Source organism: Ceratotherium simum, chromosome 38 (assembly GCF_057802395.1).
Source record: "Ceratotherium simum simum isolate JZ-2026a chromosome 38, ASM5780239v1, whole genome shotgun sequence".
Taxonomy (NCBI): Eukaryota; Metazoa; Chordata; class Mammalia; order Perissodactyla; family Rhinocerotidae; genus Ceratotherium; species Ceratotherium simum.
Window position 1 is genome coordinate 24,723,772 of NC_141937.1, and position 13,064 is coordinate 24,736,835.

At 51.8% G+C, this 13,064-nt stretch overlaps 1 protein-coding gene across 6 annotated transcripts in view; it reads left to right on the forward strand.

Annotated features, from left to right (window-relative positions):
- Positions 1–2,287: 2,287 nt before the first annotated feature.
- SAMD5 (sterile alpha motif domain containing 5) overlaps positions 2,288–13,064 on the forward strand; it is a 388,798-nt gene continuing 378,021 nt past the window's right edge. For 3 of the 6 annotated variants that reach the window (XR_015550143.1, XR_015550142.1, XM_087425206.1), the window contains exon 1: positions 2,288–3,017. Coding sequence is in view for 3 of the 6 variants with exons in the window: in XM_087425206.1 (XP_087281332.1) it covers positions 2,598–3,017 (420 nt within the window). In the remaining 3 variants the exon portion in view is untranslated. The remainder of the gene's footprint in view (positions 3,018–13,064) is intronic. The other 3 variants (XR_015550144.1, XM_087425205.1, XM_087425203.1) reach the window with 1 other exon arrangement.

Below are 13,064 nucleotides of genomic sequence, written 5' to 3' on the forward strand. Positions count from 1 at the left end.
CCGATTTTCCTGCACGTTGCACAGTGCAGGCCGGAGACTGGGAAGGTTCGCAGCTGGAAGACGGAGCTGAATTTACTCCTGCAGAGTTTTACCCTTTGCTCCGCCGTGAACCGTGTCATCTTTGGGGGCAAATTAGTGTTTCGGGGCCTCAATATCTTCTTCGGTAAGATACTGGATAATAACACTACTTACCATATATGTACGGGTGTATGCATAGACGCCTGGCATATAGTAAGTTCCCAATAAATATCTGCTATAACTTCTGTTTGTAGCAGCATAAGTCAAACTGCTGGAATATTTTCCCCTAAAGATCACAGGTCCTTTTGAAAGAGCGTTGGGTGCACAGGTAAACGTGATGTGAGCATTCGTATTTTTAAAGTGGGGCGGGGAACTAGTATAAAGCCTTGACGCTCTTTTTCTTCAGCTGAGTACAATGAGTTTGGGGGCCTCAGACAACGCCTTAAACCTCGCCGCCCGTCGCGAGGGGGCGCTGTGGGCCCGCGGTGGCGAGGAGACGCGGGGAGCCGCCGGGCGGAGAGGGCGGGGGGCTTCCAGCGTCCGGAGCCCGGGAGCGGCGCAACCCAGCAGGGCGGCGACACCAGCTCGGGCTCCGGAGGGGCGGCCCGGGTGACCAGGGCGGACGCGGCACGAGCCCAGCTCCTCGCGCTCGTCCCCCACCCCCGCCCCCGACAGGTCCTTCCAGGCAGGTCCTTCCCGGCTGCTGCTCTTACTGTGGGATCCGCGAGTCCCGGGGTTGGGAACCCAGACCCTAGCCCCCCACTCTCCCCAACTCTAGGGAGTAATCTGAGTGTGCCTCCGTCGGGTGTTTTCCTGGGCAAAGGGCCAAAGCTGTCATCTGATTCTTTAAGGGGTCTGTGTCCCCAAAGGGGTTAAACTCTTCTGATTTAGGGAAAGAGCCCCCCCCCCGCCCCGCCCCGGCCGAACGCGCAGGCCTGGAAAAGACTCTGAAATTAGCATTTGTCCCCCTCCCAAGGTCGGGGCTGGAGGCTGGCTCGCCCCACTGGACTCCTTCAGTTCAAGTGTCCAGTTCAGGTCCTGAAACAGCTCAGGTGGGAAATTCATTCCTGCGCCAAGGAGGAGACAGCGAGCCTGCCCCACCGAGCACGCCCACCCAAATCCTCTCAGCTCCAGGAGGACGTTAGAGACGCAGCAACACTGAGGCGAGGTACTCGGTCTGTTCCACCTGCCGCTCGGGGCCCCACACCAGGGTTGCTCAGGCGTCCCCACCCCGGGGTTGCTCAGGCCTTAGGCACCATGGGGAAACTCGGATGATTATCATTCCCTAGAGAGAAAGTGCCACGGGCGGGGATGTCTGGGCGTCCCCCCTAGCGCGAGCTGGGTGATGGTGCATCCAAGTCCACTCGACCCGGGGGCGGGAGGAGAGAGCTCTGCTCCCCGAACTCCAGAACAGAACGCCTCGGAGTGTCCCTGGAGGCTGAGCCACCGGGGGGCGCGGGCCGAATGCAGGTTGGGCGGACCAGAGAGAGAGCACAGTGGAGACGCCGGTGAGAGGATCCAGCAGAAAGGAGGGTGGGGGCCGTGCGGAACGCGCCAGCCGAGGGGAAAGTCCGACCCACTCCAAACTTTCGCAGACGCGGGGGCCTAGCAGGGGAGCGCCCGGCCGAAGCAGCAGCCTGTCCCGCCGCCCAGCTGCCCAGCTGCAGCCAGGAGGGGCCGCAGCGGCACGGGCTGGGCACCGGCGGTCCCCGCGTCGCGCCCCCTCGCCGGGCACTGAGCGGGCGTCCACGGAAGAAGCCAGACCGCCGGGCTCCGGCCTGCGCGCGGGCCCCGAGGAAGCGGGATCCAACGCGGGCTGCGAAGGAGAAGGGAGACCGGAGCGCGCAGCCTCGCCCGCCCGGCTGGGCGCGGGGACGTGCCCTGGGGCGGCCCGCGGGCGCGACGCGGGAGTCCGGGAGGCTCGGGAGGAAGTGAGCGCAGAGATTCCCGCGGGCCAGAGAAATCGGATTAAAGAGAAATGCGGAAAGCAACCCGAGGCAGCCGCGGGAACCCGGCAGCTTAGCAGCCGCCCTCTCCCCAGCAGGAGGACGCCAGTGCCTCGCGCTCCGAAGACCAGGCGCTCCCGGCGGCCGCGGGTCTGCGCGCGGAGCCGCTTCCCCAGCGCGGGGCGCGCGCTCGGACGCCCCCGGCGGCGGCCGGAGACCGAGATGCGGCGCGCGGCCCCGGGACCCTCCCGGCCGCGGCGACTCCGCGGCGACCCCGCGCCCCGCTGACCCGCGGGTCCGAGGGGTGCGCCCGGCCCGCCCGCCTCCGCCCCTCCCGCGCCCGGCGCGCCCCTCCCCGCGGCGGCGGCGCATCGGGGGCGGCGCGGAGCGGCTCCCCGGCCCCGGTGCTGCGGGCTCAGGCTGCTCCGGGAATTCACTTGGCCGCGTTCTCGCTGCTCCCCCTCGGGCTTCTTCTGATGGCTGTCTGTCTCCGGCCCTGTCCTTTCCTTTAAGAGGAAAACTTTACCGCCATTTCCTTTCCCCTTGGAGGAGAGGATCAAAAGTTCCAGACCTGGTGCCGCCCGTGCCGCTCGGGCGCCGGGAGGGTGCTCGCCGGCGGGTTCCCGTCCCACCATGGGCACCAACATCGTTTACGAGTGGCTGAGGGCGCTGCAGCTCCCGCAGTACGCGGAGTCCTTCGTGGACAACGGCTACGACGACCTGGAGGTGTGCAAGCAGATCGGGGACCCGGACCTGGACGCCATCGGGGTGCGGGCGCCCGCGCACCGCCGCCGCGTCCTGGAGGCCGTGCGCCGGCTGCGGGAGCAGGACGCCGCCGCCGCGGGCCTCTACTTCACCCTGGAGCCGCCGCCGCCCGCGGGCGCCGTCCCCGCCGGCCGCCGGGGGGAGCCGTGCGGGGACCCGCGCAGCCAGGCGCCCGCCCCCCGCGGCAGGGAGCTGGTGAGCTACCCCAAGCTGAAGCTGAAGATCATGATCAGGGACAAGCTGGTCCGCGACGGCGTCCACCTGAGCAAGCCCCCGTTCTCCCGCAAGGTAAGGACGCGCCGCCGGGCGCGGGGCGCGCGGGAGGGGACGCGGCCGGCCCAGCTCGGCGGCCCAGCCCGGGGGACGGCTGGGCGGCAGGGATGCTTCGGGTATTTGGGGTTCTCTCCTGTGTTCTCTCTGTATTCGCTCTTCATTCCTTCCTGCCTGGTGTCACCAGCGGTTGGTAAGACAAGATCCCGCACCCAGATGTTATTCTAACCTGGCACCAAGTCCCCACCTGGTCTCGGGTGCTCACCTGTCAGGAACCGGACGCGCCGCGCTTCTCCAGCAGCGAAGGGCAATTCCTGATCCCCTCTGTGGTAGCGTTTGGGGCTGAAGGGTACCAGAAAAATAATTAACACCTACATTATCTCCGACCTTCCTTTTTCTCATTCTTTTCCTTACCCTTTTGAGAAACTCTGGGGAAAAATTGGCGAGCTCTTTAAAGAGTGGGAAATCACGCCCTGTTGCTCGCAGTTCCATAAAGTCGAATCCCAGCACTGCCGCAGATTTGAGAAGTGGGCCAGAGACATGAAGATTGGGGGGAAAAGTTAAAACACATGGCAGTCCAATTGGGATAAGTTCCTTCAACTTGAGTCTGGGGAGGTGATTGGTGCTAAAGACGCAGGAGGTTATGGGGCTGGTGAGAATGTGCTGTGGAGGTCTGGGCTGGGTTAGTATCAATCCAGTTTGGTTTAGTAGTAATCCAGATGAGATGAAGTAGGCACAACTGTGGCTTCTAGAAAGTCTGAGTGGACTCGCCTTGGGGAGAGGAGGACACAGCACAAGAAAGTGCGATTTTCAGTGGCCAGGGAGGAATTGCCTGGGGAGGGAGCCTCAGCAAAGCAGCAGGAAGTTATGGCAGCTGCTCTGTGAGGAAGGCTGGACTGTGCACTTGGCTGCTGAATAACTAAATAACAGAAAGTCTTATTTCACACAAGAGCTCTGCCTCCAGCTGAGTCTGTTCGGCTTAGGTTTCTAGAGCCGTCCAGGTAGAGCATCCTGGCTTGAAAGGGCGAAGTGGATGGCACGGGTCATCCTCAAGCCTGCGTGGAGTTACCGGGAAAAGGAGCCTCAGCTTGAAGATCAAGAGTGGAGAAGCCCAGGGGAAATGATGGCCCAGATCCTGAGCTGGCGGGGGACCATGCACACAGCACCCTGACAGGGAAATGCCGATGATCTACATGTTGTGTCCTCCTCCTGGGCACTTGCATTGCTTTATAGTCTTAAGTGAAGGTCATCACATCTGGATTTAAGGAAGTTCAAGCAAAAACTTTGTAAAAAGTAGGTAATATCTAGGGCAGACGGGAATAAAGAGTTTAATATGATCCGTATGTTATCTTGCAAGAAAGATACACAATTCAGATAACCTGAGTGAGAGTATAAATTTGTTTTATCAAAACTGTGTAAAGAGGGCAGGTCTGGAGGACAGTGTGCCTCGAATTAAACACATGTCCCGGTTACCCAGTCTGACTGTGTTACTGATGTGTGCCCACGACAGGGGATGGAGGGGAGAGCACCATCTTCCCGGGCAGGCAGAGTTAGAGTGGTGTCTTGTGTAGATGGAGGGACTCTGGCCGTCATTGTAAAGGCTCCTTCCTGGAGACAGAGGTCAGCAGAGCTCAAAGCCCATCAGACTTTTGTGATTCACATCCCAGGAAGTGAGGTGGGCTGAGGCTGAGAGACTGTGAGTATCTGGGCACGTGGAGGGGGCAGTCGAGTCCTGGCCAGAAAGGGATGCAGAGAACAAGGTGTGTCGTGGGTTGGCTCATTCTTCAGGAAAGAGCTGCGGACGGGCTGAGGAGGGCAGAAGAGAGTGTGGGCTGGAGGAGAGAGTGGTGAGCGGGAGGTAACACAATTGGTTCTGATCCTTAAAAAGACAAGCCTAGATATCAAACTTAGATGCTGGAAAGGATTCCTCTTCCACTTAGAAGAGGATTCTAAGGTCATGAAAGGTCTGGGCGTCGGCTTTGGACTGTGGATGCCGGCTTAGATCAATGCGTGATATGGTAGTGCATTTGAGTAAGTGCAATTTATAGAAGAAAATTTCAATGTGCATTGTAATATTATTTATATTTCACGTAAATAAGTATTTCAGTCAGCTTCTATATAAATCCCATAACAATATTCTTGATAATAAAGATATACCCCCATTCACTTTCTATACATATTTAATTCTCTTTCTTGAATTGATGGAAGAATATGAAAGAAGTGTTTCTGTACCTCCTTCATTGATGCTCCAACTGGTGCCTAAAAGAATGGAGCTGACAAATTTAATTAAAAAAGTTCTGTGACTCTGTATTTATATATTTGTCACAAGAAAACCCCACAACTGAAGTAGAAACTCAAATACAATTAATGTGCCCCAGACTGAGCATACACCTGTGTAGTCCCAGATCATGTTGGTCATTCTGAATTTGTTGCTTGTGTGTGCGTTGCCTCTTAAGTTTTGGATTTTAAATTATTTAAGAACTTGTTTTCTGATGCAGCTTGTTTCTTTGCAGACAGTTGTAGGACTTTTTCTTGAAAACACAGTCCACATTATAATTTCTCCCGAGTCCTTGGCTCTGTAATGATCGGAACGTGCAGTGTTGATGACGTGCATTTGGAATTCTGGGTGCTAGAGCGGACCCCAAGTTCCTTTATAGTCGTTTGCATATGGATCCCTCTGGTCTTCTGTACTTTGGTGAGAATATTGGGTGGCTTGACAGGGGATTATACCAAGGGTGATGAAGGCAGCAATGGTGAATCTTTACACAGGAAAAGAGGGTGAGGAGCCTCCCCCAGAACCACCTGGAAGTGCTGGACGGTTTGCTCCAGTAACTGAGTGTTAACGTTGCTGGGCGCTGAGTGGCAGCGCTGTGCTCATCACGTCTGATCAACAGTCCCACGTTCCCCTCTTAGGTGAGTTAAAATGTAAGGAAAAAGTCATTTTCTCTTGTTTTCCAAAGGAAGTCTGTAGCTTTGGAAAATCAGGAGCTTGGAAAGAGCACAGAGCTTGAAATAAAAAGCATTGGATGAGTCCCTCCTCTGCCCCGTGTTTAGCTTCTCTGACTGCTGTGGTTTCTTCCGTAGCGAACTGTGGATGAACTGTTTCCACAGGGTGGGGATCAGATCAAGCTTTACATCCGTTATTGGGTTACTTTACCAGGCTCCTCTCTACCAGAGCCTTCTGCAGGGCTCCCGGCGACTGTGGTTGGCGGGATGCAGAAGCCCTGCTCTCAGGGAACTGGGGCCTAGCGGGGCAGACACAGGATGGAGTGAACACGATGACCGAGTGTGATGGTGGCTCTGACGGCGGCACATGATGTCATGGACAGGTGCATCCAGCCTCGGTGGCAGGGAGTGGGGTCAAGGCAGGCTTTCCAGAACTGGCGCTTGGTCTGAGAACTGCAGGTTGGGAGGGTTTAGCCTGAAGAAGAGGAGGGTCCTAAGGGGAAGAGTGTTCTAGGCAGAGAGGACAGTGTGCGCAGGGGCCAGAAAGGGAGGAAGTTTAGCATGCAGCAGGGCAACAGGAACTTAAAAGAGTTCCATCTGGCTGGAGCACAGAGTGCTTGGAGGAAGTGGCAGGAGATGGAGAGACAGGCAGTGGCTGGTCCTGGATGGCCTTGAAGTCATATTCAGGAGCTTGGAGTGTATCTCAAGAGGGGAGCTGTTGATGGTCCTGACAAGAGGCCGGGTAGACAATCAGGAGGTTGTGCGATGTCAGGAGGGGTTTGTTGGTGGCCTGGACTGCGTGGTGACAGTGGGGGAGGGGCAATGGAGACCTTGATGACTCTCTGGATCACAGGGGTGAGAGGGGAGGGAGGCTGGGATGAAATGCAGATTTCCGGTTTAGGGTTGCAATGCCATTCCTTGAGATACGGGACCCATGAGAAGAGCAAGTTTGGGGAGAAAGATGTTGCCTTCAGGTTTAAACATACCGAATTGTCAGATACCTGTCCGAACATAGTCGTGTAGTTAGCAGTTGGAAATACGGCTGTGGAGCAGAGGGGAGATCCTGGGGCAGAGATTTGGGAGTCGTCAGCACATTGAAGCCATGAATACAAATGAGCCGTGGAGGGAGAAGAGAGAAGAGACCAGGACGGAACCTTAGAGATCACTAGGGTCTAGGAGATGGGCAGAGGAAGAAGAACCTCCACGGGAGGCTGAAAGGGGTGAGCCAGAGGAAGCTGTGAGGAGGGACTGGTCAGGGGCTCAGACAGTGGTCCAGCAGGACAAGATCTGAAACGTATCCGTGGGAGGGAACAGCCATGCCGTTGGGGACCTCTGAAATGGCAGGTTTAGGTGATGGGACCCAAGAGAGAGGAAGGAGAGAAAGTGGAAGCAGGGACCACAGACAACTTTTTTTCTGTACTTCATTGTTTTTGAAGAACAGTTTTAGGTTCATAGCAAAATTGAGAGGGAGGTATAGAGATTTCCTATGCACCCCCTGCTCCCACACATGCATAGCCTCCCCCATTATCAACATCCCCTGCCAGAGTGGGACATTTGTTATAGCTGAAGAACCTACTTGACACATCATAACCACCTAAGTCCGTAGCTTATGTTATGGTTCACTCTTGGTGTTGTGCATTCTGTGCGTTTGGACCAAGGTATAATGACATGTCTCCATCATTATGGTGTCATGCAGAGTGTTTTGCTGCCCTAAAAATCCTCTGTGCTCTGCCCATTTACCCCTGGCAACCACTCACTTTCTATTGTCTCCATAGTTTTGCCTTTTCCAGAATGTTATATAGTCGGAATCCCATAGTATGCAGCCATTTTCAGATTGGCTTCTTTCACTTAATAACATGCATTTAAGGTTCCTCCATGTCTTTTCATGGCTTGATAGCTCATTTCTTTTTAGCGTTGAATAATATCCCATTGTCTGGATGAACCACAGACAACTTTTTAATGAAGTTGGACTAGGAAGATAGAACTAAGGCTGTAGCTAGAGGAAGAAGGGAGACTTTGGGTCAAGGGAAGGGTTTTGCGGGTTTGTGTGTTTTTTTTAAGGATGGGAGAAACTGGAGCATGTCTGAGTGTTGGTGGTAGGGAGCCAGAGAAAAGGAGGCAGTGAAGATAAGGGAGAAAGGAGACCATCTAGGAGGTCAAGGAGGTGGGAGGGAATTGTGCCCAGAGCATCGGAAGGGAGAGGTAGATTTGCTTCCAGGGGCACAGGAGTGCCCCCTCCATGGTAGAGGACGAGAGAGGAAGGATGGGTGAGGAGAGTGGGAACTTTGTGAGGTGACAGTGAAGAGCCCTCATTTCTCTGTCTGACCATCTGATACCAGTAAGGGGGGTGATGGAGGGATTAGAGGTTTATGGAGAACACTGTGTTAATATACAAATATTAGGTTCCATGATCTGGTGTTTGTAGCTATGTCTACATAGGAACATTACACAATAGTATTTACAGGATATACATAACTACGCATATATAGAAGGTACCCTCACCATTCATATATTTGTGCTGCGGTTACGGGCTATGTGTGATGTTTTATTGAGTCCCATGAAGTCTGACAATGTTTGTGATTGGGGGTTGTGGCAGGTGGGATGGTGTGGGGCCGTAAAGGTATTCTGTTCTGTAGCTGACTTGGAAAAGCGGCAGGCGGGCCCGAGGGTAGATAGTGGATGGGGTAGGCTTCTTGTCTTCTTCACCGAAAATCTCTCCTTGCCACACACTACCAGTTAAAACTGCGTTAGTACAACCTTATTAAAGAATGCTGTTGGAGTGTTCAGCTACATTCATGCCTCAGTGTGAGTTTAATTAAGTAACAAGACTCTCATGGTAATAGGGCTGCTAATGGATGTTCAAGAGAGATGACCTGGGATGAAGGAATTTGGAGAGACAGAGGTGGCATGAGGGCCTCTGTGTCTGGGGGCAGGGTGGAGGATATAGAAGAAGTATTTAGAAAGGAAAGAGAGAGGTTGGCAAAGGTATGCTTTGTCCTTTGGAGTTTTGCCTTGGGTCCTGGCAGATGCTGAAATGACAATAAATATTCCTTCCCCCGAGAATTCCTCTGCTTTGTAACGTTACTAGGGACAGACTGGAAGTTGGCAAAGTTCGGCTTTCCCAACTCAAATCAATATCTTCAAGTGTCCTCAGCGTAGGCAAGTGAAGGTCCTTCTAGGCTTTTCTGTTTTCAGTCCCTGCTTGGAACTCGGTAGAAAGAAGGGGAGGAAAGAAGACAAGAGTTTGGGTGGTGATGGGGCTGTCATTTTCTTCTTGCTCCCTATAGTTTAGTGTCTATGGAGTTTCCACATACGTGGACCCATCTATCCATCCATCTGTGCATCCATCTACTTAACAAATACTGAGCACATGCCATGCGCCAGGCTCTTGGGTCACAGCAGTGAACTAGACGGACACGGTCCCTCCTTACAATTTAATGGACGTGTCTGTGGAGGGCCTAACCCAGTGCCTGATGTCTAGTCATTGCACCGTATGAAAGCTGAATATTATTCCTACAAATACCAAGGGTTAGAGAATTTTGCACTTGTGTTTATCTCAAATGTTAAAAAAAGACTAACTGTGGTCAAGACTTGAGTAAAGATTATCAGTTGATGAAATTTAAAATCAAAATATGTGTATTCATTAAATGTTGTTGAAGAAGAACTAGGAATTAAAATGCTTCTCCTGCAGGTCATTTAAAAAGACCTCTGCAGCAGGCCAGGACTAGGGGGAGGCAAGTGAGGCACCAGGGTACAAAATTTGAGGAGGTGATCGCCCTTGGGGTTGGGCAAGTCTGGGCCCTGCTAGAGGGCCGGCTGCCACTGACACAGTAAATCGCTTATCATGAAACATCGGGTGTTCGTGGGCTCTGTGGGCAGCCCTCAAATCGTGCACTGAGTGGTCACCTGCTCATCCCATGCTTCATCCCTGCCCTCAGCAGCAGGGGGCCGAGAGCCGAGGCGGTGCCGAGCTCCCAGACTAAGACGACGTGGTTTCTATGAGCTGTGGCGGCCCGTGGAGTTCATCCAGGAAAGAGCACCATGTGTTCTGACTCCTCCCTGCCGACGCTGTGGTGTAGTGGTTAGAGCACAGGCTCAGGACAGACTGCAGAGTTCACGTCCCAGCCCTGCTCCGTGCTCCGTCATCTCTGGCTCTTCTGTAAAAAGTGGTAACGCTCCTGACTACTTCGTAGGGTTCTTAGGACTAGAAGAGTTAATACATGTGAACGTATTAGACCGAAATTTATATCAGTTTCCTAGGGCTGTGATGACAAAGTACCAGAAACTGGAAGCATAAAGTGGCAGGTATTTATTCTCTGACAGCTCTGGAGGCTGGAAGTCCAAACTTAAGGTGTTGGTAGGGGCTAGCTCCAGGATCCTAAGCATCTGCGCTGTGATTCACCTATAGGCGCCGCCAAAGGCTCCAAACAGCATGTCTCTCTCTGCCAGTGACAGGGCGGTCACCATTGGATCTGCTGGAGCATAGGGCCCAGGTGGCAGAGCAGCTGGCCTGGCAGCCTGGACCCGCTGCAGACCCTTCCCTTCTTCTGGGCCCCACTCAAACCTAGCAACGTTGCGGGGCACTTGGTAAATGGGCTGGAGAAGCACATCCAGATGAGGAGCGTGTTGCCTCCACAATCCAAAGAGGCCCGTTCAACATTGTGCCTCCTTTCTGGTTGTAGGAGGGGCCAGATGCAACAGTGTATCCTCAATGTGCCCCATACCACAGGACCCTTGATGATTTCACTGAGGTCAGAGGCACCGGAATTTTTGCTGGATTTCCCACCTGCCTACGTGCAAATGTCTTGCCAATAGTCTAGAGTAGTTTTCACGTCCAAGCAGCATGATGCCATCGATGTCATGGGCCAGTGTGATGTCCTGTGGAAGGGAATGGCATCAAGGCCCTGTGAACTAGATCATGACGTCGGGCTGGAGAACCGATGTGCTCCCTGAGGGGGGACAGTGAGGGTGTGTTGCTGGCCTTGCCAGCTGAAGGCAGTTGCTTCATGTGGATGTTAACAGGCTTCCAGGAAGAATAATTTGCCAGGTGAACAGCCTGGGTCCTGGTCAGTGCTCACCTGTGCTGGCTCCTGGTCCCCCACATTTAGCCTTGCTTGGCCCTTTAGCCTCTGTCCTAGCGGTCATGTGTCTGCTGGGTACAGAAGAGACCACTGGGCCAGGTCTCATCCCTGGTGACAGGGCTGTTTGTAATTATTCAGGGGTAGATTTTTAGGACACATGATGCTCAGTCATCTCTATGCGCCTCAAGATAAAGAAATATGATTTTTAAAAATGTAAACATTTCAAAATTTAGATATTCAAAATTAGGCTGTGATCTTCAAAACAGTCTCTTGGTAGGCGATGGGGTTGCCATGACTCAGAACATTTCTGAAGTTCTGGGGCCTGCAGAGCCCTCTTTAGAGTATCTTCAGTGGTGGCAGAGTAGAGTATCTTCAGTAGAGTATCTTCTAGATGGATCCGGTGTGGGGTAAACACCTAAAGTAATTTGGAATCAGATCAGACAGTTAAGAGTAATGACATTCAATAAAATGTGAAATCAAAACAGAATCTGACAACAAAATGAGTATTTTTTTTCTTGGTGTGACTTGTAAACTGGTTTTAGATTTTATGATATTTATAATCCTTTTCTACTTAGTGTGTATCCACGTTGTAAGTATGGAAATTCCTCAGTAAGTTTTTCAAAACAGGAAAGTCAATTCCCTATGTACTGGCAAAGAGCAAGGCACTAGTCGTGGACTGTCAACAGGTAACCAGGGTAAAGGTCCCTGTGGCCCTAAAGGGGGGGAATGCGGTAAATTGTGCACAGGTGTTAGTAAACTGCAGCACCCGATGGGTTAACCTGGATTTGGGCAGTCTCATGATGTTCTTATGGCTTTTCATTTGCTCATCCTGCTGTTCTTAGAAAGCCCTCTTCTCTACTCTGCCATCTCGAGTCTTAGAGAAGTCATAGTTGTACTCATGATTCCTTCCTCCCTCACTCTTGAGTGGAAAAGAGATGCTAACGGCAAGAGTAGCAGTGTTAAGGATGCTCTCATGAACCTTGTCTGCCCTCAGGTAGTTGTCTAAGGCATGCCATGAAAAATAAGAAAGAAATAAGTTTTGATAAAAATGCAATTTTTTCAGATTATGTAACCGCTCAGATTCTAGTTCACCAGAAATATGTTCTGAAATGAATTCTCATGAAGAAGGCGAGTCAGATGACATGGACTCGGCCAGGGCCGGTCCTTGAATTAAACAAGGGCTCTCCTGAGGCGTCTGGAAGATCATGGCCCATGGTGAGAGAAAGAACAGCAGGAACCGTGAGAGTCATAGCTGCTCAAGGTCACTGCTGTGTAGAGCTGGGAACAGCATCGAGTCCTCGGCTATGGCGAAGGCTTATTATTACTCCTACTAGTGCTTGAGGTGAAAGGTTTTTAACAGTTAATTTCTAAGTCTTATGAAAAAAAGCTATTTCAGATCAACCCCTGATTCGAACTTGGGGAGGCCTGGGAGGAGCAGGAAGGGAATCCTTGTTTTCAGTCAATATGAAAACTATTAACGGTAAATACCTGTGGATCATGCCAAAAGGCGCAAAGCATACAATCTGTCTTACACAGAGACTGGGTGACATCTCATAGTTTAAAGAGATTTCATTACTGCTTCTAATTGAAATAACTGGTCTGATGAGCTCTAAAAACCTTACTGTTATGTTTTCATAAAGTTATATAAATACAAACACAATAAGACCTGCTTCATTTGAACATGTCTGGAAAGTGAAGGGAAATAATTGGTATGTATTCTTTACTTACCAAAATCATAACGACCAGATTTTCCAAATTTTAAGATGTTTTCCCTAGAACATACCAGAGTTTTATCATAAGACTAGAGTGGTGCATGTTGTGTTTGACACCCACAGTGCATCATTTTTTAACACCCCACAACTATTTGACAAAATGATTTTAAGTAATAGTCATGGAATAATACACAGTCATTATTTCTTGATTTCTTCTTTAGTTTTAAAGCACTTAACAATTAAAATAAGAAAGATATTTCAATTTTATTTATTTATTTATTAATTTTTTTGTGAGGAAGATCAGCCCTGAGCTAACATCCATGCTA